The 24,547-nt window shown below is 38.5% G+C and overlaps 2 protein-coding genes across 2 annotated transcripts in view; one reads left to right on the forward strand and one right to left on the reverse strand.

The window, feature by feature from the left end:
• Positions 1-24,547, reverse strand: part of LOC134825302 (uncharacterized) — a 90,100-nt gene that overhangs the window by 40,969 nt on the left and 24,584 nt on the right. The window lies entirely within an intron of this gene.
• LOC134825301 (uncharacterized) overlaps positions 1-24,547 on the forward strand; it is a 68,362-nt gene that overhangs the window by 2,681 nt on the left and 41,134 nt on the right. The window contains exons 8-20 of the mRNA XM_063837463.1: positions 9,636-9,711; positions 11,008-11,091; positions 11,799-11,925; positions 12,968-13,051; positions 13,529-13,676; positions 15,794-15,929; positions 16,260-16,384; positions 17,449-17,722; positions 17,974-18,053; positions 18,299-18,556; positions 18,701-18,774; positions 19,964-20,085; positions 20,238-20,323. Of these exons, the coding sequence (XP_063693533.1) occupies positions 9,636-9,711; positions 11,008-11,091; positions 11,799-11,925; positions 12,968-13,051; positions 13,529-13,676; positions 15,794-15,929; positions 16,260-16,384; positions 17,449-17,722; positions 17,974-18,053; positions 18,299-18,556; positions 18,701-18,774; positions 19,964-20,085; positions 20,238-20,323 (1,674 nt within the window). The remainder of the gene's footprint in view (positions 1-9,635; positions 9,712-11,007; positions 11,092-11,798; positions 11,926-12,967; positions 13,052-13,528; positions 13,677-15,793; positions 15,930-16,259; positions 16,385-17,448; positions 17,723-17,973; positions 18,054-18,298; positions 18,557-18,700; positions 18,775-19,963; positions 20,086-20,237; positions 20,324-24,547) is intronic.

Consider the following 24,547-nt stretch of genomic DNA (forward strand, 5'->3'; position numbering starts at 1 on the left):
GTCGTCAAAATAACCGTGTTACCAAATAAAGGACTGAAGGTCTAAGTGGCTGTCAAGACCCACCACTACTCTCCGTCCAATTTACCAAGACACAAATGCTTTAGTTGGTGGTTTTAGTTTGCAATGCTTTAGTTGGTTTAAGTTTGCAAGAATTTAGTTGGTTTTAGTTTACTTAGTTGGTTTTAGATCGCAAGGGTTTAGTTGATTTTAGTTGGTTTTAGTTGGTTTTAGTTATCAATGTTTTAGTTTCCACATTATACATTAGTTATACTAACTTAATATACCCAGAATTTTCCCTTAAAATTCATCTTGGACGACCATTCTAGTACTTCATCAGCAACAATCTTCAACTGCTGACGATAAGGACTAATATGGGTAAAAGTTAAAACTACACGGGTCATTCTGTGAAAAATAACGCAATCGCTAACAACGAACTCCAAAAGTACACATGACAGTATGATGGTATTTGCATATTACACAGCAAGGAGCATTACACTTAATGGAACGTTCCATACTAAACGAGATATTTAAACTTACTAAACAGAATTTTGTTTACCTTAAAGCTTAAAAACTTGTTCCAGTTCTTACTTTAAAGTTACTTAATTAAGTGGTCAAACATATTGTAATGAAGCTGAAATAATGACTGGAATGGCCGGAATGTCGTAGAATTTAGTGTCGTGGTTTAAATGCACATCAACTCCATTTAATTGTCTTACGGTTAAATCGTGATATTTGTCGTTTACCTCACTTTAAATTTGTCAAGAGAATCAGATTTTCAGTTGGGTTAATATATTGTTATGTAAAATTTTTATTATATCTCTATTATAGAGAAACTGAGTCTCGCTTGAATGACTTAAATTACATCTTCCTTGGTTATATTTTGTCAAATGTTGACGCGTGTCATAAATGTTATTTATTTTACTTTAATTTCGATTGGGATGGTCATTTCTTGATGCGATAAAAATTGAAATTACAGCTTCCTTTCTGTACCCCGGTTTTGTAGTAATATATATATTATATAGCATATACATAATACATATTATATGATAGGATTGGCATATTGTAGTCTATTTTATTCTTTTGCTCGCCTAGATGAAATGTAGTATTCGTCATTTTTCAATATTACGTTATTGCTTTATTGATCGATTTTGAAGCTTTTCTCGGTGGATTTAGTCATTTAGATCTATAATCTGTGGTTTTCAATTCATACTTACACTGCAGTAGTGACTAGTGAGTCATAGCACACTCACTGCCACTCTGTTGACATGGTAGCACACTCACTGCCACTCTGTTGTCATGGTAGCACACTCACTACCACTCTGTTGTCATGGTAGCACACTCACTACCACTCTGTTGTCATGGTAGCACACTCACTACCACTCTGTTGTCATGGTAGCACACTCACTGCTACTCTGTTGTCATGGTAGCACACTCACTGCCACACTGTTGTCATGATAGCACACTCACTACCATTCTGTTGTCATGGTAGCACACTCACTACCATTCTGTTGACATGGTAGCACACTCACTACCACTCTGTTGACATGGTAGCACACTCACTACCACTCTGTTGTCATGGTAGCACACCCACTACCATTCTGTTGACATGGTAGCACACTCACTACCACTCTGTAGTCATGGTAGCACACTCACTGCCACTCTGTATGATAGCACACTCACTACCATTCTGTTGTCATGGTAGCACACTCACTACCATTCTGTTGACATGGTAGCACACTCACTGCCACTCTGTTGTCATGGTAGCACACTCACTACCACTCTGTTGTTATGGTAGCACACTCACTACCACCCTGTTGTCATGGTAGTACACTCACTGCCACTCTGTTGTCATGGTAGCACACTCACTGCCACTCTGTTGTCATGGTAGCACACTCACTACCACTCTGTTGTCATGGTAGCACACTCACTGCCACTCTGTTGTCATGGTAGCACACTCACTACCACTCTGTTGTCATGGTAGCACACTCACTACCACTCTGTTGACATGGTAGCACACTCACAGTCTCACTACCACTCTGTTGTCATGGTAGCACACTCACTGCCACTCTGTTGTCATGGTAGCACACTCACTATCACTCTGTTGTCATGGTAGCACACTCACTGCCACTCTATTGACATGGTAGCACACTCACTACCACTCTGTTGTCATGGTAGCACACTCACTACCACTCTGTTGACATGGTAACACACCCACTACCATTCTGTAGTCATGGTAGCACACTCACTACCACTCTGTTGTCATGGTAGCACACTCACTACCATTCTGTAGTCATGGTAGCACACTCACTACCACCCTGTTGTCATGGTAGCACACTCACTGCCACTCTGTTGTCATGGTAGCACACTCACTGCCACTCTGTTGTCATGGTAGCACACTCACTACCACTCTGTTGTCATGGTAGCACACTCACTGCCACTCTGTTGTCATGGTAGCACACTCACTACCACTCTGTTGTCATGGTAGCACACTCACTACCACTCTGTTGACATGGTAGCACACTCACAGTCTCACTACCACTCTGCTGTCATGGTAGCACACTCACTGCCACTCTGTTGTCATGGTAGCACACTCACTATCACTCTGTTGTCATGGTAGCACACTCACTGCCACTCTGTTGACATGGTAGCACACTCACTACCACTCTGTTGTCATGGTAGCACACTCACTACCACTCTGTTGACATGGTAACACACCCACTACCATTCTGTAGTCATGGTAGCACACTCACTACCACTCTGTTGTCATGGTAGCACACTCACTACCACTCTGTTGACATGGTAGCACACTCACTACCACTCTGTTGTCATGGTAGCACACTCACAGTCTCACTGCCACTCTGTTGACATGGTAGCACACTCACTACCACTCTGTTGTCATGGTAGCACACTCACAGTCTCACTGCCACTCTGTTGACATGGTAGCACACTCACTACCACTCTGTTGACATGGTAGCACACTCACTACCACTCTGTTGTCATGGTAGCAGACTCTGTTGTCATGGTAGCACACTCACTACCACTCTGTTGACATGGTAGCACACTCACTACCATTCTGTTGACATGGTAGCACACTCACAGTCTCACTACCACTCTGTTGTCATGGTAGCACACTCACAGTCTCACTGCCACTCTGTTGACATGGTAGCACACTCACTACCACTCTGTTGACATGGTAGCACACTCACTACCACTCTGTTGACATGGTAGCACACTCACTACCACTCTGTTGACATGGTAGCACACTCACTACCACTCTGTTGACATGGTAGCACACTCACTGCCACTCTGTTGTCATGGTAGCACACCCACTACCATTCTGTTGACATGGTAGCACACTCACTACCACTCTGTAGTCATGGTAGCACACTCACTGCCACTCTGTTGTCATGATAGCACACTCACTACCATTCTGTTGTCATGGTAGCACACTCACTACCATTCTGTTGACATGGTAGCACACTCACTGCCACTCTGTTGTCATGGTAGCACACTCACTACCACTCTGTTGTTATGGTAGCACACTCACTACCACCCTGTTGTCATGGTAGTACACTCACTGCCACTCTGTTGTCATGGTAGCACACTCACTGCCACTCTGTTGTCATGGTAGCACACTCACTACCACTCTGTTGTCATGGTAGCACACTCACTGCCACTCTGTTGTCATGGTAGCACACTCACTACCACTCTGTTGTCATGGTAGCACACTCACTACCACTCTGTTGACATGGTAGCACACTCACAGTCTCACTACCACTCTGTTGTCATGGTAGCACACTCACTGCCACTCTGTTGTCATGGTAGCACACTCACTATCACTCTGTTGTCATGGTAGCACACTCACTGCCACTCTATTGACATGGTAGCACACTCACTACCACTCTGTTGTCATGGTAGCACACTCACTACCACTCTGTTGACATGGTAACACACCCACTACCATTCTGTAGTCATGGTAGCACACTCACTACCACTCTGTTGTCATGGTAGCACACTCACTACCATTCTGTAGTCATGGTAGCACACTCACTACCACCCTGTTGTCATGGTAGCACACTCACTGCCACTCTGTTGTCATGGTAGCACACTCACTGCCACTCTGTTGTCATGGTAGCACACTCACTACCACTCTGTTGTCATGGTAGCACACTCACTGCCACTCTGTTGTCATGGTAGCACACTCACTACCACTCTGTTGTCATGGTAGCACACTCACTACCACTCTGTTGACATGGTAGCACACTCACAGTCTCACTACCACTCTGCTGTCATGGTAGCACACTCACTGCCACTCTGTTGTCATGGTAGCACACTCACTATCACTCTGTTGTCATGGTAGCACACTCACTGCCATGCCACTCTGTTGACATGGTAGCACACTCACTACCACTCTGTTGTCATGGTAGCACACTCACTACCACTCTGTTGACATGGTAACACACCCACTACCATTCTGTAGTCATGGTAGCACACTCACTACCACTCTGTTGTCATGGTAGCACACTCACTACCACTCTGTTGACATGGTAGCACACTCACTACCACTCTGTTGTCATGGTAGCACACTCACAGTCTCACTGCCACTCTGTTGACATGGTAGCACACTCACTACCACTCTGTTGTCATGGTAGCACACTCACAGTCTCACTGCCACTCTGTTGACATGGTAGCACACTCACTACCACTCTGTTGACATGGTAGCACACTCACTACCACTCTGTTGTCATGGTAGCAGACTCTGTTGTCATGGTAGCACACTCACTACCACTCTGTTGACATGGTAGCACACTCACTACCATTCTGTTGACATGGTAGCACACTCACAGTCTCACTACCACTCTGTTGTCATGGTAGCACACTCACAGTCTCACTGCCACTCTGTTGACATGGTAGCACACTCACTACCACTCTGTTGACATGGTAGCACACTCACTACCACTCTGTTGACATGGTAGCACACTCACTACCACTCTGTTGACATGGTAGCACACTCACTACCACTCTGTTGACATGGTAGCACACTCACTGCCACTCTGTTGTCATGGTAGCACACTCACTACCACTCTGTTGAGATGGTAGCACACTCACTACCACTCTGTTGTCATGGTAGCACACTCACTACCACTCTGTTGTCATGGTAGCACACTCACTGCCACTCTGTTGTCATGGTAGCACACTCACTACCACTCTGTTGTCATGGTAGCACACACACTACCACTCTGTTGTCATGGTAGCAGACTCTGTTGTCATGGTAGTACACTCACTACCACTCTGTTGACATGGTAGCACACTCACTGCCACTCTGTTGTCATGGTAGCACACTCACTACCACTCTGTTGACATGGTAGCACACTCACTGCTACTCTGTTGTCATGGTAGCACACTCACTGCCACTCTGTTGTCATGGTAGTACACTCACTGCCACTCTGTTGCCATGATATGCGATAGCATGTACTCACTACCAGTCTGTTGTTATGGTAGCACACTCACTGCCACTCTGTTGTCATGGTAGCACACTCACTGCCACTCTGTTGTCATGGTAGCACACTCACTACCACTCTGTTGTCATGGTAGCACACTCACTGCCACTCTGTTGTCATGGTAGCACACTCACTGCCACTCTGTTGTCATGGTAGCACACTCACTACCACTCTGTTGTCATGGTAGCACACTCACTGCTACTCTGTTGTCATGGTAGCACACTCACTGCCACTCTGTTGTCATGGTAGCACACTCACTACCACTCTGTTGTCATGGTAGCACACTCACTACCACTCTGTTGTCATGGTAGCACACTCACTGCCACTCTGTTGTCATGGTAGCACACTCACTGCCACTCTGTTGTCATGGTAGCACACTCACTACCACTCTGTTGTCATGGTAGCACACTCACTGCTACTCTGTTGTCATGGTAGCACACTCACTACCATTCTGTTGTCATGGTAGCACACTCACTGCCACTCTGTTGTCATGGTAGCACACTCACTGCTACTCTGTTGTCATGGTAGCACACTCACTACCATTCTGTTGTCATGGTAGCACACTCACTGCCACTCTGTTGTCATGGTAGCACACTCACTGCCACTCTGTTGTCATGGTAGCACACTCACTACCACTCTGTTGTCGTGGTAGCACACTCACTGCCACTCTGTTTTCATGGTAGCACACTCACTGCCACTCTGTTGTCATGGTAGCACACTCACTGCCACTCTGTTGTCATGGTAGCACACTCACTACCACTCTGTTGTCGTGGTAGCACACTCACTGCCACTCTGTTTTCATGGTAGCACACTCACTGCCACTCTGTTGTCATGGTAGCACACTCACTGCCACTCTGTTGTCATGGTAGCACACTCACTGCCACTCTGTTGTCATGGTAGCACACTCACTACCACTCTGTTGTCGTGGTAGCACACTCACTGCCACTCTGTTTTCATGGTAGCACACTCACTGCCACTCTGTTGTCATGGTAGCACACTCACTGCCACTCTGTTGTCATGGTAGCACACTCACTACCACTCTGTTGTCATGGTAGCACACTCACTGCTACTCTGTTGTCATGGTAGCACACTCACTACCAATCTGTTGTCATGGTAGCACACTCACTGCCACTCTGTTGTCATGGTAGCACACTCACTACCACTCTGTAGTCATGGTAGCACACTCACTGCCACTCTGTAGTCTGTTGACATGGTAGCACACACTGTTTTCATGGTAGCACACACACTACATCACTACTCAACTCTGTTGACATGGTAGCACACACTGTTGTCATGGCAGAACACACTGTTGACATGGTAGCACACACTGTTGTCATGGAAGCACACACACTGTTGTCATGGTAGCACACACACTACCTGGTAGTTGTAAGAAAGCAGTGTGCTCCACCTCCCGCCTCCCCACCACAGTGACACGGTCAGCAATTACGCCATTTATGTTCAGACATATAGCCAGGTATGTTGCCGAGTTAAGACCGCCATTCTTTGTGCATATTTCGTCGAGGTAGCTGGAGCTTGAGGTTTTATTTGTTAATAATTTTATTTCAGCCAACGAGCTATATGTACTAATATAGCGACCTAGCGTGGGCCGTTTTATAGTTCAACCTCGTTTTTATTACAATTTTATCTTAAAAACTTCAATTCGTTGCCATTTAAGGTAATTTTTCTCGAAACGAGGTCGATCACCCGTTGGCCGTTTAGCAAAACCATTTATTGGTAGTTTACTGGTTTCCATTCGGTTGATAGCTGGCTTACTTACTAATAATATTTACTAAAATCCAATTTGCTTAAACAGCAGAGAGCAAACCGTTGGCACAGCTATCAGAATTATATATATTCTGTATATAATATGATTTAATATTGAAAACATGAAGTAAGTATAAGTGAGTATATAATATAATATATTTTTTAACCGTTACGGAGTCGCGCCTGCGCCTCTATATTAATTGAGAGATTATGGTAGATCTGAGAGCTTAGGTGCTCGCTCATTCTCTCTCTCTTCGATTTAAAGGATGTTCACGAATCATTGGAACGGAAATATAGCTGGTTCCTTGTTCATTAATTAATTTACAGATGTTTGAAACCGTTCCGATGTATACGTTAATTTGTTAGGTTTTGTAGCCGTTATTTTATTATTGTCTTAATTTGGACGTAAAGTTATGAACCATTAATTAATAATTAAGTTATACTAAGGAATTGCTACCTTTGTTTGCGTAATTAAAGCTTTGTTTTCTGTTGTTGTTATTCGTTGAATGTATCATGAAATGTTTATCATTATTATAGCCTCACGAGGATGGCCATTAATAGTACCTATATTTTATTTCAAATATTGAACAAAAACATCTACTTCGCTATGTTGTCTGTGCTATTGATATTGTGAAATAGATAGCATGGTTAAATATTTCACATGCCTTCGGCACACAAAATGGTGAACTATGCTAATAACATTCCGATCGAGTCTTGTTACTTAACCATACGTTTTTGTAATTATCTCATAGTTATTTTTATAATTATTTTATAGTTATTTTTATGATTGTTTTTCTCTATCACTGTTGTCATAGATTAACTTATAACACATTGATTACTAATCGGCTAATTATATTAATTAATTGATAACTAATTGGCTAATTAGTGACCCTAAAACTCTACAATGCTACCGTGTTCTGTACCATGACCACCGTGTTCCGCACCACCGGACTACTAGACTCTCATCATGATGTTTGATTTGGTTAGTTAATGTGCAACACGCAGTTACTTATTACAACTAGATAAAAGATCTAAACAGGGGATAATTTTTTTAACGTCTAATCTTTTCCTAAAACAAATTACTAAAAATCAAAACAAATATGGTTTACCTCCCCAGTTCCCACATGTATGCAGATCTATTTTATTTGCCAATCAGTGGATTTAATGTCAGCATCACTGTGTACAGATATATATTGTAAATACCTAGATACTGTGTACAAAAATTATAGGACCTGTTTAGATATCGCAAATCTAATTATTTCTCTCCAGGATCTAGTAGGACTCATCTTTCACGCCCTACCCCTTTTTATTCATCAGTATTATATTCTGAACATACATATTTTACATGAACACATAATACCACTTGTATTTCTTGTGAAAGTACACAATATAATTCCATTATCATTATCCGTGTGTATAGATATGGAGTCTGAAGGTAACCATTTGTTTAGTTTCTAAATTGACTCAGTGACGACAGTGTTGTTACGAAGGTAAATAACAATTATCACTTATAAATTACAACATTATGATCGCTGAGTCTATTCAGAAAAATAAGAAATTGTCTTGAAAGGGATTGAATGTCAGAATTAGGTCACGTGACATAGTCGAGAACAGTTGATTGGGTCATCTGACCGAGATCTTGATGAGAGATTTGCAACATGATGATGCATATAGGGTGTACAGTCTATAATCAGATCCCGGTCGAAATAATTAGATTTGGGATATCTCAACAGGCCCCACAATATTTGTAAATACCGCTACACTTCGTCACGAAATACCGATCTCAGATATGATCTCGTAACATTCCTGTATCTTGTTGTTAAGAATGCTATACACGTAAACAGGGTCAAATAATCTGTTCTCTATTTTTAAAATAGTCACATTTTTTTGTGAAACACCCTATAATATTGTGTAGTGATGGGGTGTTGGTAGGAATTACACTAGTGTTCTAATATTCTTAATGTTTTAGTCTGGGGTGTATCGAGCTGGTGGGGGCTTTTTCAAAATACTGTTTTTAGAATAACGCAGCTGTATAAATATAGCAACTGTCTGAGAAGACTGTGTTAAAAATGCTGTTACTTAGAAATACAGTTACTTAGAAATGATGTTGTTTAAGAATAAAGCTAGAAATACTCATTACTCAGTAATGGCGTGTATTTTATTCCCTGTGGGTGTGGTACGGTAAAAATACAGTTCTATTTAAGTCATTAGAGAACAACACAGACGTCTGTTTTTTAGTGAATAAGCCCAGGAATTTCCCGTATTTCCTGTAAAAACAGAGAAATTACCGATAATTACTCCCATTATACCCATTTCTTTACTAAGCTCGAGGTGAAATTTGAGAACTATTTTAACACTGTTTTCTTTTAGGAATTCGAGGAGGATACGTATCTCAATAACCTGGTATCAACGAATTTTAGGAACGAGGAAACTACCGAAGAGACAGGTTAATAGTAGATTTAAGTGATCTTGGATCACGATTAATTAGTTAATTGATGGTTGTATAGTTAAAAGTCAGCTGTGATTTAAAATCTTCTTCAATTCTGAGAAGGGATACGAGATTTTTTTAAAGAGTCCAGCAAATCTTGACGATTCATCGTGTCCTTTTGCCTAAAAACGAGCTTTAAAAAATGAATTCTTGTTCACCATATAATTGTCGTGCAAAGAGAAATAATTATGAGCTGCTCAGTTGCTGGCAATCATCCAACAAAATATTCTAATTATGTAATTAATATTACCCTCTAGATTTAAACTAGAACCTTCTACCAGCGTGTGCGCCAATTAAAATATATATCCGTGTCTTGCAGAAAACGAGTACTATGCACTGAATAGTACGCACACCTGACTTTTAGGACTGCCCACGTGACTTTTAGGACTGCCCACGTGATTTTAGGACTGCCCACGTGACTTTTAGGACTGCCCACGTGTATTAAAAGTAGCTTTGTTTTGATGTTTAGAGTTCAAAACTTCTAATAATTCTGTAGCTTTGTTATGATGTTATAAAATACCACTAGTTAGTTTCATTGTATTTGATCACGTGATCTAGACCTTGTAGTTATTCCATAAACACGTGGCAAATTGTATATTATTTAATCTAATACACTTTGCTACCGTCTACGAGTTGCAACTTTGTCTTTGCAGTGTATAGTTGTGATGGTTTGATCGTGAATTTGGCAAGCATTCTGTTACGTTCTCTCGTTAAATGATCAAAACAGCATCTTGCTTCGGCGGCATTTTTAAAATTCTAGACTCGATTCTGGCATCTAATTAAACAATTAAGTCTTATAGAGTAAGTTGTTAAAGAGTTAAAAATTCTGTGTCTGAAGAGAAATGAAGTGAAAAATGCACACGTTTTATTGCGAATGTCGCCATGCGAAATGTAGCAAAATGTTTTGTTGCCGTATATCACTTGTTTGCCGCTTAAAATTACACATGTCTGAAGGTTTGGTTAAAGTTTACAGCATGCAGTAAAAACGAAAATTCTCGATAGTGTTCTCCATTTTCCAAGCGGTATTTTCTAAGATGATCGCTTATGTTTTGAAAGTTTGGCACTAGTTTTCGTTAAATAACTCATTATTTTGATTGATTTTCATCACTTACTTCACGTCTCTCAGCCATTAATTTACTCAATTCTAAATGAAAAATTCGAATACGAACACATTTAATAATTTAAAAAGTGATAAACTGACTTTTCAGCATATTCAAAAGGGTAAACATAACTCAAATTATTTTCTTAATTCAGAGGACATGAGAACGAATGAGGATGATTCTAATACCTCCCAAAGTGACGACCTTGATTCTTTCGCTGACGGACTCGTGTCCCAAGGTTAGAATTGTTATTTATTATTGTTTGTGTGTCTGTCTTACATATTTGTGTCTGTTCGTAAGTTGGTTTGTTTTTGCGTTCGTGAGTTGGTTTGTAACTTGTTTCTTTTTGCGTTCGTAAGTTAATTTGTAAATTTGTTTTTTCTGTTGTTCGTTTTTCGTCAGACCTGTCTGTGCAGTGTACAAATAAATTGTTCTTTTAAATTTGATTTTCAACTTTGAAGGATCTTCATATTTCAAATTCCAAGTTTTGTCTTTATGTCACATTCCTTCTTCCTAGATCATATCACATTCCCAGGTGCACCATTTCACGCCCTACAATTACAATACTCATATTATTATACTGTTACATTGTTAACAAATGCAGTTACTCTGTGAGGTCACCGGAAATTGCACCCTCTGTACTCATTTCTGTGTTTACTTTCATCATGTCACTGCGTATTTCAAATTCCTACACTGATCCGGAATGTAATGATCAAACTTCATTTGACAACACCACAACTGATCCGGAATGTAATGATCAAACTTCAATTGACAACACCACAACCTAACCAGCCAACAATTACCCCAAACAAACCCTAAATCTTCATTTAAAAACACCACAGTAACCACTAACCACTAACCACTAACCACTAACCACTAACCACTAACCACTAACCACTAACCACTAACCACTAACCACTAACCACTAACCACCCACTATCCCAGTTCTAAACGACTTCTTCGCGGACCAGTCCTCTGAGCAACAGAAGAGACAGGAGATACACGAGAGGAGGAAATCTAGTTCTAACAGATCTCCTGCTTGTAGTCCTGAACTCCTCTCAAGAGGAGACAGGTAATATAGAATATAGATGGGGGAGGAAGGGGCGCCAGGGTAGTCACCTTTGAATTTTTATCCATCCCGTTTCAGCTTCTCGGGAGAAAATGTATACAATAAAACCTCTTTTTTATACCAATGTTTTTTCTATACTGTGCATATTCGTTTCCCCCGAAATTCCCGGTATAACATGGTTTTACTGAAATAACAAGCTAGAATTTATAATGCTTTTTAAGTTAATAGATAAATTGTCTGACACGTCCAGCCATTAACCTCCAATATTTAAAGGTACAAAGCAACACGGTGTAGGCCGGTAGTACCTGGCACTTCCAGCCACTAACCTCCAATATTTAAAGGTACAAAGCAACACGGTGTAGGCCAGTAGTACCTGGCACTTCCAGCCACTAACCTCCAATATTTAAAGGTACAAAGCAACACGGTGTAGGCCAGTAGGCCGGTAGTACCTGCCACTTCCAGCCACTAACCTCCAATATTTAAAGGTACAAAGCAACACGGTGTAGGCCGGTAGTACCTGGCACTTCCAGCCACTAACCTCCAATATTTAAAGGTACAAAGCAACACGGTGTAGGCCAGTAGTACCTGGCACTTCCAGCCACTAACCTCCAATATTTAAAGGTACAAAGCAACACGGTGTAGGCCAGTAGGCCGGTAGTACCTGGCACTTCCAGCCACTAACCTCCAATATTTAAAGGTACAAAGCAACACGGTGTAGGCCGGTAGTACCTGGCACTTCCAGCCACTAACCTCCAATATTTAAAGGTACAAAGCAACACGGTGTAGGCCGGTAGTACCTGGCACTTCCAGCCACTAACCTCCAATATTTAAAGGTACAAAGCAACACGGTGTAGGCCGGTAGTACCTGGCAGGTCCAGCCACTAACCTCCAATATTTAAAGGTACAAAGCAACACGGTGTAGGCCAGTAGGCCGGTAGTACCTGCCACTTCCAGCCACTAACCTCCAATATTTAAAGGTACAAAGCAACACGGTGTAGGCCGGTAGTACCTGGCAGGTCCAGCCACTAACCTCCAATATTTAAAGGTACAAAGCAACACGGTGTAGGCCGGTAGTACCTGCGGAGATCTGGAGAATAAGGAGACAACGCTCTTTTGGTCACGATCTTAGGTATCCTTATTTTCCTTGTAGTCTTGACGTCCTGATTTTATTTTTACTGTAGAATCTGTTTCTTAGAGTTGTTCGGGACGTCCTGTTTTTCGATTTTAGGTGTTGCAGTAAAATCTCGGCACGAGTTAAGCTTTGTGTGGAGTTGACACAGTACTTCAGAACACGTAAATGTGTTTTTTATTCATCAATTTGTCTGATTACTTGATATATCGGTCCCTGGTAAAATAGTCCGGTGTATAATACCCACGTACATATAAACTGAGACAATCTGAAGATATTAGGTAATAATTGTAAAACGGTATGGAAATGACAAAAATTTAAATTCTTTCACAGTTTTAAAAATCTCAGAGTCAGATAAAAAACGAATCCAAAATAAAATCTTCATTGAAATTTACAATTCTTTACCAGTTTCTCGCCGTGTGATAAACTGATCACGTGATAAGTCTGTCTCTCTCACTGACCACGTGTCTCCCTCAGTGACAGTGAACCTGATCTGCTTTACATGGATCTAGATACCAACTCTCTGGAGATGTTATCCAGTAACGGTGACGCATGTTGTGACGTCATATCCAATAGTGACGTAGTCAACTATGCTGATAAACTCAGTGATGAGATTATTGAGGAGGTTAGTAGGGGATTCCACATGCAAAAATTTGAAATTGGGCACTTTCAAAAACTATGTTAACGAATCTGTCACGGGAAAAATTTCAACTTCTAGAAGCTCTCATTTGGTGGATAAACTCAATATTTTGATTAAACTTTTTTTCAGCATAGGATTTGCGATAGTTCAACTTTTACAAAAAGAATAAAATGTCTACTATGTCTATGAGCAGAGATACACGCATTTAAATCAGGGCTAATAATGGTGGATATACTTTTCAGAGGGGTTTGGTGGATATATCATTGATTGGCCTGTAACTTTACGTGTGGTTAATTTATGGTGATTATTTAAAGATAGAATTGTAGCAAATCGATATGCCTCTATGATAAAAGGCGAAAATAAAGAAAGATTTCAATTTTAAGGCTAGATATGGTGGATAATAAAACGATGAAATAAAATTCAATACCGAAAATTTTCAACTGAAAAAATTATATTGGTCAACAAGTTCACCAGCTTTACTCAGTGAACGGATCAGGTTGGAAATCGTTTCAAGTTTATGATAGCATAGAAGATTTAATTTTTAGGCCATTTTTGGTGGATATATTGGAGCTTCAAGATTGATTTAATTTTAAGTCAATTTCTGAGTCAATAATGCAGGTTATCCATTGTTAGACCCCAATTATTTCGTCTAGAAGCTGAAAATGTATACAATTATTGCTCTAGGGCCGTAATGAATGGATATAGTTTCATACGAACTTAACAAAATGTCTCCTTTCAGCCTTTAGAGCCGTTTTTGGTGGATAAAAGCACACAAACGGGAAAATTTGATTTTTTATCCACTTTTTTTGGCCCAAGATGTGTTCTATCATGAAACTACAACTGTTTCTAGATAGAAGATCCCCTTTGCTGAGTCAGTTCAAAAGAATTCTCAGTCCAAGACGACTTTTAAGGTTAAAATTGGTGGATATTAAATGTGAATAACCTACCTCAGCGATTGAAATAACGATTTCTTTACTGATAACGTATGTGATCCACTTTCAAAGCCCAATAATTATATCTTAAGGTCGAAAGAGCTGAAAATCATTGTTCTGAGGTCGTAAAGAAGGGCTATAGTTTCAAGTAAACGTTCCAAACATTCTCCATTTAGGGCCGTTTTTGGTGGATAAATGCCTAAGAAATTAGCTTAAAAACGGTTAAATTTGCTTTTTTATCCACTATTTCTGGCCTTAGATTTGCTCAATTATGAAATCATACACTGATATTGGTTTGTTTAGACCTTTTTCGTGTTCAGCACAAAATGTGATAAGCTCAAGCCGACTTTTAAGGCCAAAATTGATGGATATCAAAATATCCAGGTCGATATTTTAAGTATTTTTAAGTTAATTATCCACCAAATTGGCCCTAAAAGCTTAAAATACCATACTACCTTTTACATTAATGTTCAACATCATATATTTTATCTGTTTCTAATCATGATGATGTCTTATTTATTGATATTTTGGTAGCATTTACGTGTTTAAATAATTAATATTGACTTATATCCACCAAAAATAGCCTTTAAACTTAAATCTCGAACTCTAAGTTGGTGCCATTCATTTAACATTGCCTTTTCACCATTTTAAGACCAGTAAATTGATGTTAGCTAACAAATAACAGTCTTAAAAAAGAGGTAAAAAAATATATCCACCAAATTTGACCCTTAAGAAAAATCCCGGCCCTACATATGAAATTGTGAAGTTATAACGATTATTTATAAGTCTCAATCATATTTTAGGAGTTTAGATGGAATTAAATATTTTTAAAGGCCACCTGAAGTGGATTGGTCTGTCTCACTTTTATCCACCAGATTTAGCCCTAAATCGAAACAAAAAGTGGCAGATAGTAAAGGTTAGGGTATAGCACACCATATCCTGGAGTTTCATCCCGTTCCAAAAATTATCCACCAAATTATGCCACAAAAACTGATTTTTGACAAATTTTAACATTTTTTCCGTGACAGATGTTTTTGAAAGTGCCCAATTTGAAACTTTCACTTATTGTAAATTCACTCAAATTCACAAGTTTTCCGTATTATTGACTAGGTTCCCTTTTTATGTTATATTCCATTTTGTATCTCAATCTTGTTATATCGGATATTTCAGGTGTTCAAAATGTTGTCGTTCCAAGACGACACGAGCGATGAAGACTCTTCCCCTGACGACGACAGTGATGACGACGGTCCTGGTGACAACGACCCGGTGCCTAGCGACGACAATGATTCAGACAAGGGAGAATCAGGTTAGAATTACAGAGTTATGTTTAACGGGTTAAACATTTACTTTATAACTTGCATAAATATTGCCCAAAAAAGGGGAAGGAATAAATTTAGAGAGAGAGTACCACTTCCCGTGGATTTGAGCCAGTTTATAATCATTCTTCCGCCGGTTTATCTATTTAAAGCTTAAACGTCATAATTATGTCTTTCTTGGGTATGTTATTTATGTCAGAGCGTGTTATAAATTCTAGAATTTATTTATTTATTAAAACTTTACTTAAAAGATAATTGTCTACAATACAAGTTCAATGTTCATTAATAATTAATGTTTATTAATTATCTTCGTCTTCCAGTCCCAGATTATGAAGATGTCTACGAATTTGCTGATGAGTATGTTACCAACATCATTTCATCTGTTATCACGGAGGTTTCCATGACAACTGACAGTGGAGTCGAGGAACTCTGCGAGGATGATATTGTGAGTTCATTAATGTTCAATTACTTAATTTTACTAATAACTGAGTTGAAATATATTGGGTGTTGCACTTAAATTTTATTTTCATGAAGAATTGTTTTAGTTTTCTGATTAAAAACAGGAAATATACAAACAGAAAGCCCAACTCATCGCTCAACAAAATTAGCGATAAGGCTCTTGAAAATTAGCGCTAGATTATGCTAGCAATACCGAATGAATACTTCTACTCCAGCCTTATCATTTACTTACTTTATACTTATTATTAATCTACAAAACATAATACTCAAATAATTATCAAAACATGACGTGTATTAAACACGATAGCAGTGTATGAAACATGAAACATGAAGCACTGTATTGAATGTCACTTGCAATGTCAGATGTCGTTTTCTTTTCTTTGAATTTATTTTTTGAAATTCTTCTCTTTTTAAATCTGTGTTCGTAGTGATGAAAGGTTAAAAGTAAAGGGAATTATGTTTCTTTAATTACCTTAATTCACTTCTGATGTTAGGCGTAATGCGTGTTCTATGTTCTGTGATGTTTTTCGTGCTTGTTCTGGTCACATACAGTAGTTTTTAATCTTGTATAGACTATAGTCGTACAATAACAATTATTTCAATCTGATTTATTTAAAGAATAGGAACTTTGAACAAAAATTACACGTGTCCTTTGCGTACTCTGTTTTGGAATGGCATGTGTACGTGACTGCTGGACTGCTGGAACCATGACAAATATGATGACGTAATATACTTAATGTTTAAAAAAACCATATCTAAGAATACTGTATCGATGCATATTAAGTTATCCTAGTTGTAGCAACAGATGAGTACAGGTTGTAGTAGATTTTGTTCATAATATTATCTTGCTTTCGTTTTGGAGGTTACCTAGAACTTTGTCTCAGCTAAAGAGTGTGGTGAAATGTATTTGTAGAAATAAAGTACTAAAGTTCCATCTAATTTTCAACTTTAACTCTGGTATATTGATAAGAGTCATCTACCTGCCGCTGTCACAATCTCTTTCATCTTCTAAAGCAGAATTATCTAGATTCTAGAACGATGGAATTTCAGAATCTGGACGTAATGGCGCGGTACATTGTCGAGGACGCGATTAACGAGGCACTGAACATAGTACGCCGCGATTACAAGCCAATCTCTCCCGCGTACGGACAGTTAATAGTCCGGGAGAATACTTGTTGTTGTGTGACGTCACGTGGGGTTCTGATGACGTCACGTGATGTTTTGATGACGTCACCCGACAGTATTGTGATCTCGCCTGAGACCGTTTTCATTAGGAAGGAATCCCCAAAGTATGGAACTCTGATAATACTCGATGATTTGGAGAGTATGTGTTTTAGAAATTCCAGCCATTTTTAAAGTGTTTTAAATTCTCTAATGTCATACTCACTATTCGAACTTTGATTTTATGAACGACAATAACTATTAACTCGAATCTGTTCACATTGGATCATTATACGCTTTTATTACCAACACTAATAACAATATGTAAGTTAAGCTAATGCTCTTGGTACCTACATACAGTATTAAAAACATTAGGAATTTAAAAAGTGTAAGTAATACCTCCTACTCTCCCAGAGGATCCTCTGGATGGAATGTGTATTAAAAAACACGGTGCTCTGGCTAGACAGAATTCTAACTCCTTGCCTAGTCTTATCGTTAGTACACTTATTGAGTAATTGAGTTTTAATGAGACTTTGAAATTCGGAGCTTTATCAAATGTTATATTACGTGGTTTAAACCTAGGATTGAAACATTTTAATGAATTCTAACATTTTTTCTAATATATTTTTTCTAATATAGATGGTGCTTACATACTGTTTATTCTAATATACCGTTTAATTACAATTATAATTATTAATTGGAATTATAATCAATACGTCTTGACGATCTGTAATTTCAGACCCCACTCGCCCCCTGCAACACTCGCACTAAATCCTGCAGCGATCTAACAGGCAGCGCTGACCCAGTGCTGCGTAATCTGACCGAACTGTGCAAATCACTTGGTATAGCGGACAGCACCAGCGCAGCAGGGCTGGGAGGAGGCGCTGCACCTGGTGGAGGAGGCGCTGCACCTGGTGGTGGAGGCGCTGCACCTGGTGGAGGAGCGCTGTTTGATCAGAAGTTGATTGATTGCTTGAAACCTGGCAGTTGTTTAAATGTGAGTGGTTTTAAGTTATTTTAGGAATTGTTCCTCAAAATCTATGCATTAACGTTTTAATACTGAGCTTCAAGTCCCATCTGATTAATTATATATCTATTTTTAGCTTACTCTCAAATCTCAATATACACTTGCACTGTTCAGGTACTAAAGAACGGCCAGCTAATGGGGAGCCAATATATGATAATGAGTGCCGCCCCGCCTTCAATACCTCCTAGGTGAACTTTATTATTTATAACTATTAACTTTTTTAGAACGTAATATTATATTTATATTATTTGATTTCTATTGAATCGTATTCCTTGTGATTATTAATATTTGTTATTTAATTTCTATAATTATTTTCTTTGTGATAGCTACTCTTGTATTGCTTGATTCGTGTAATATGAAAGATTGCATTAAGGAGATGTAATATTATATATATTTCTTTGTGATATATTCGAGCTAAAAATAGATACAGTGTTGGAATATAGTGAATTTAATAAATAAAATGTTGTTACTTAACTTGATTAATATAACTGGATATAACACATCACAAACGTGAAACACCTGCTTCAACGAGTTAATAAAAATATTTATAATAACCAAACACCAACCACTTTCTATATCCTTAATAAATGAAAGTATGTACCTAAACTCAAAATATGCCATGTGAGTCACAACAAACTTTGCTATCCCACACTTACACACTAACATAGTTGTTATAAATATATTTAGCGTCGTTTGAAATGTTTACACTCATTCCCAAACTTGGATACAGGATGGCTAAAGCTAGTTAGAGGCTAGAGCTATTTTCCTCTGTAGCATTTCATGACAGTTAACAAAACTGCAAACAGTTCCCACTGGTTATTTCGTATCACGTGTGTCTGAATACCCACCCCTGATTGGTTCACAATGATCACGTGGGCGCTCATACAGCGCTCTGATTGGCTCGCTGAAATGACGTCACAGTTGGCAACTGTACAGTCTACAGCCCAGCCCCCGATTACGACGCGGTAAATTAGATTGGCCCCAGCAATGTGATATCCCCTGTAAAGCTGTAAACTGTAAAGCTTGTGACATAACTCTGGGGAATTCGGGGTATTTATGTAAATATTTGCACTGAATTAACCCGCATTATTGTTAAATTGTAATAAGGGTTTTTTTAATCAAAGATAAAATATTTTTAAAGATAATGATGTGCGTGGTGGAAGGTGGTTACAATTTGTGTTGAATTATGAGTTTGAAATAATTTGTATAAGATTGTAAGTTGATTAACGGGTGTAGACTCCAAATAAATGACTACAAATTGAGGATATTAATCCGATATAGTGATATAAATCCTTTACTAAATACCACGGAGACGCATGGTTCATTGGTAATCGTCCACATCTTTAACCAAATTTTAACATTCCTTGAATTCCACAGAAGTTCGACGGAAGCTATTTACGAGAATAATTTGGACGTTGTGATAAGACATGCGAGAGAGGAACAGAAGAAGAAAAAGAAAAAGAAACGGGAAAATTACTCGAAACGGCGAGTCAGACCAGGTTTTTAGGAATTAGTTAACATTTTAACTGAATTTAATTTGGTGGGCAATTAAATATGTAATTTATTTTAACGACGTCTAGTCTGTGGTTATAATTTATGCAAGATCGTAAAATCTTTTGTTATGACGTTTCCCAGAAATTCATTCATTCAGGGGCAAATCTTACCAAACAAAAGTCGCTGCGAAGAAACAGAAGAAATTTGAGACTTATTAGGAGAGTTTCGTCAAGAAGAAAGAAGGTATTTATAAAGATTTCAAATGTGTATTTTGGATCTTGCTACTAAGATATTTCTTATTATCAAAGAAGTGCGGCGGGTGTGCGATGTTGTGGGGCAAAATTTGGATATTTACTGTCTTTCATAATATGATATGGTATGCAATTATTTGATGTTTATTTTAGCTCTTCAGGCCTAGGCATTGTGCAAAATTGGCAAACTTTGCAGAAAAATAAACAAAACACAATTTTATGAGCATATTTGTAACGCGCGAGATTTTGATAAATAGGTAAGTTTTCATCTTTTCCGCGTCACTTGATTATCCACGCGCAATATGTAGATCCGAATATCTGCGTGCTGCAATGCAATGGATCGATCAAATATCATAATCAGAACAAGAAGTCCATAACACTTTATCTGACTTCTCAAACCGGAAAATTATAGTTAAATCAGTATTAGTGCACTTTTCCGGAAGGAAATATACACTTACGAAATGGTTATGGGGTCATTTGCACTCTTACTCAAACTTAGTGGTTTATCCAATCAAGTAATACCTAAATTCGCTTTATTACTTCCTATAGCCTATTCAGTAGAGCCTTTCGCAGCCTTGCTGTGCGATGTTGTATCACCATTTTACTTTCTTATAAGTTGTAAAGTTTCAAATAGTTAAGCGCCTCTGTAACTCTACTAGCCCATGGATATAGCTGAATCTATAGGTAGGATTTAAAGGCGCTTTTTTTGAAGTTTAAGTTGTTCCAAACAATCCATAAAAAAAGCAAAAGTTCGGCCTGGTCCTCAAGTCGACGAGCCTGTGGACCTCACCATTAAATATTATCGTTATCTTTCCGTATTTATCGTATTTAAACAAATACTCAAACGAGTTAACGGCGACAAAGGTATTCCAGCAATGACTTATAACAAAGTTTGACGTAAAAGTACCGAACTTTCAGGTCATTTAATTCCAGCTAACATTGTTTTTTGGCAATTTGATCTCTGAAAGTCATGAACATTTAAGCGTCCTAATCTAATAATGGAGATTAGATTATTCCTGAGAGTATTTTCAATTCTCACCCTCTTAAAACCCTGTTAAAGCCCGGCTAAAAGGTTCTATATTTCATTTGTCCTAAATTAACATGTTGGACCAAACAATCATTTTACGATCAGTGAAACACAAGAATGGTATTTTTAAACATGATGACGCATGATTCCCAGAAATATTTCTCATAACGTGTTAACATAATCATTATTTTTATTATTAGTGCATCCAACTTGTAACTGCAATGGCTTCCTTTTATATCATTTCATGAATTTTTCGTGTTCATTCGTAATATTGGTAGCATTGGAGTATGTTGTGTAAGCTTTTATTGTTTTATATGTTTTCTCCTCAATTATCAGAGATGTTCCATTGCAATGGTCTACTGATATTACCTTTTGATTTCACAAGACCTTCAACAATCCCTTCTTATCTACAAATATTTCTCTCCGGATGTAAGACTGTACGTGATGCGTGATACGTCATCACGCATCACGTGTTATAAAAATGAGCTGAACTATGAAAAAGAGTCTGAAGTTCTGCTTTAAATTTATAACCAAATTACCGTTTCCTTGGCTGGCTAACAAAAACAATAGCGAGTATTACCAATTAGCAACTCTCTTCAAAAGGTGACCACGTTCATACTTCACGTTCACCTCTGTTTCAAACCATCCTCCCAACACCAATCACAAGACTCACCACCCACCACGTGACGTGTACCAGCCAATCAGGAAACTGTCCCAAACCACGTGACCTACACCACCCAATTACACGTCAGTAGACTTACCAATGAAGCTTCCTATACAGATGATGTCAGGAGGGGGCCAAAGGTTTGGTCCTGATGTAATCTACCGGTTTATGTATATAGAGATTAACCGCATTACGATGTGTATCCATCCCCAGTATTACACAATACACACTACCCCTTATGTAATTTATGACATGCATTTCATTGCATATTATATCTGTGGGCCGGATCACTAGCATAATTTTATAGCCACTGATTTCATCTTTCTGTTTCTGATATTATGATATTGTAAAGTATTTTTACGTGACTTTTTACCCGTGCCATTGCTGCTCAAATCGCAGACTGTTCTGGAGTATGGGGTATTGTTGAGGAATGTACGGTATTTTTTGTTAACAATTACGGTATTTTCTGCTAATAATTCCCCCCACACAGCAGTTTTATGCGTAATTACTCTCTTAGCTCGTGTCTTACACTTCGTTTAGTTCCTCCCTTTTCGATGTAAAGCTTCTTGGCTGATTGACCTATTAAATTTCAATCTTATTTGATAATTATAATAGTTCCTCCTCATGGAGGTAGCGAGTATTTCTGTTTAGTCCGACTTGGTTTTGTTTGCTGTTCATTAATTGATATTGGTGGAGGGAATGTTAAAAAAGAAGGGAAAGATCTTTATAAGTTAATATAAGAGTATGAGTATGACAGTATGAAATTAAGTGTCGTAATATTACTTTTGTAATCAGTTACTAGGTAACTCTGATTCGGAATTTATCTTGAAAGACTTTTCACATGAGACTTAGACTTGGGACACTGAAGGAAATAATCGCTATTCGTAATTTAAACGGTGGTTAAACGGTGATGATCCCCTGAACAGCGTACCATTAATTAGATTAAATTTAGTTAATTTTTCCATCAAATATAGTTAATTAAGTGAACTGTTTTCCATCAAATATAGTTAATTAAGTGAACTGTTGCTCAACAAATATAGTTAATTAAGTGAACTGTTCTCCATCAAATATAGTTAATTAAGTGAACTGTTGCTCAACAAATATAGTTATTTAAGTGAACTGTTGCTCAACAAAGATGGTTAATTAAGTGAACTGTTGCTCAACAAATATAGTTAATTAAGTGATCTGTTGCTCAACAAATATAGTTAATTAAGTGAACTGTTGCCCCCTAGATATGGAAAACATCTGTGATTTTCCCCATTACCAGAATCTTCTAATAACAGACGCCTACCACTACTTCTGGTGTATTATCAACGGGTTTAATGTGAGTTTAGCAAAACACGATATTCTTTTCGTTTCTTTTTCAGTCTATCGCAAATGGGTTTAATCTGAGTTTAACCTGATTTAAATTCTTCAAAGTTTGACCTGTGTACTAAACAACGATTTTTGTGTTGTTTATTTGTTGGACTATTGTTCACGTTTATTTTCATTTTCTATTAGACCATAGACCATAATCTCATTCATTTTGTAACGCCTATTGATTTTAGCCTTGGCCACAAAACATTCTGTATTTAAATGACACTATGTTGAGTGTTGACGCTTCATCCCCTTAATCCAAACCTGAGTTGAACCTACATGACATACATATTATTTTGAATTTTTGAATTCGCGCGAAATTTCGAGGTCGTGATCTGACCGAACTAAAAAACGTATCCTTTATAATTATGTAAGGTCCAATCTATATAACACCATTTATAACAAAACTGTTAATTTTAAAACCTCCCCTTGTCCCAGGTTGTTACTTTATCACTAACCTCCCCTTGTCCCAGGTTGTTAGTTTTTATCACTAACCGCCCCTTGTCCCAGGTTGTTAGTTTTATCACTAACCTCCCCTTGTCCCAGTTGTTAGTTTATCACTAAGTGAAGTTCCCATTCAACAACAATAATCCTATATATACTATATAACTATATAACACCATTTATAACAAAACTGTTAATTTTAAAACCTCCCCTTGTCCCAGGTTGTTAGTTTACCATAACCTCCTTGTCCCAGTTGTTAGTTATCACACCTCCCCTTGTCCCAGTTGTATTCACTAACCTCCCTTGTCCCAGTTGTTAGTTATCACTAACCTCCTTGTCCCAGGTTGTTAGTTTATCACTAACCTCCCCTTGTCCCAGGTTTTGTTTATCACAACCTCCCTTGTCCCAGGTTGTATTTATCACTAACCTCCTTGTCCAGGTTGTAGTTATCACTAACCTCCCTTGTCCAGTGTTAGTTATCCTACCTCCCTTGTCCCGGTTAGTTTATCACTACCTCCCCTTGTCCCAGTTGTTATTTATCACTAACCTCCCCTTGTCTCAGGTTATTAGTTTATCACTACCTCCCTGTCCCAGGTTGTTAGTTTATCACTAACCTCCCTTGTCCCAGGTTGTTAGTTTATCACTAACCTCCCCTTGTCCCAGTTTTAGTTTATCACTAACCTCCCTTGTCCCAGGTTGTTAGTTTATCACTAACCTCCCCTTGT

The sequence above is a fragment of the Bolinopsis microptera genome, chromosome 13 (genome assembly GCF_026151205.1).
Source record: "Bolinopsis microptera isolate Bmic1 chromosome 13, MBARI_Bmic_1.0, whole genome shotgun sequence".
Taxonomy (NCBI): domain Eukaryota; kingdom Metazoa; phylum Ctenophora; class Tentaculata; order Lobata; family Bolinopsidae; genus Bolinopsis; species Bolinopsis microptera.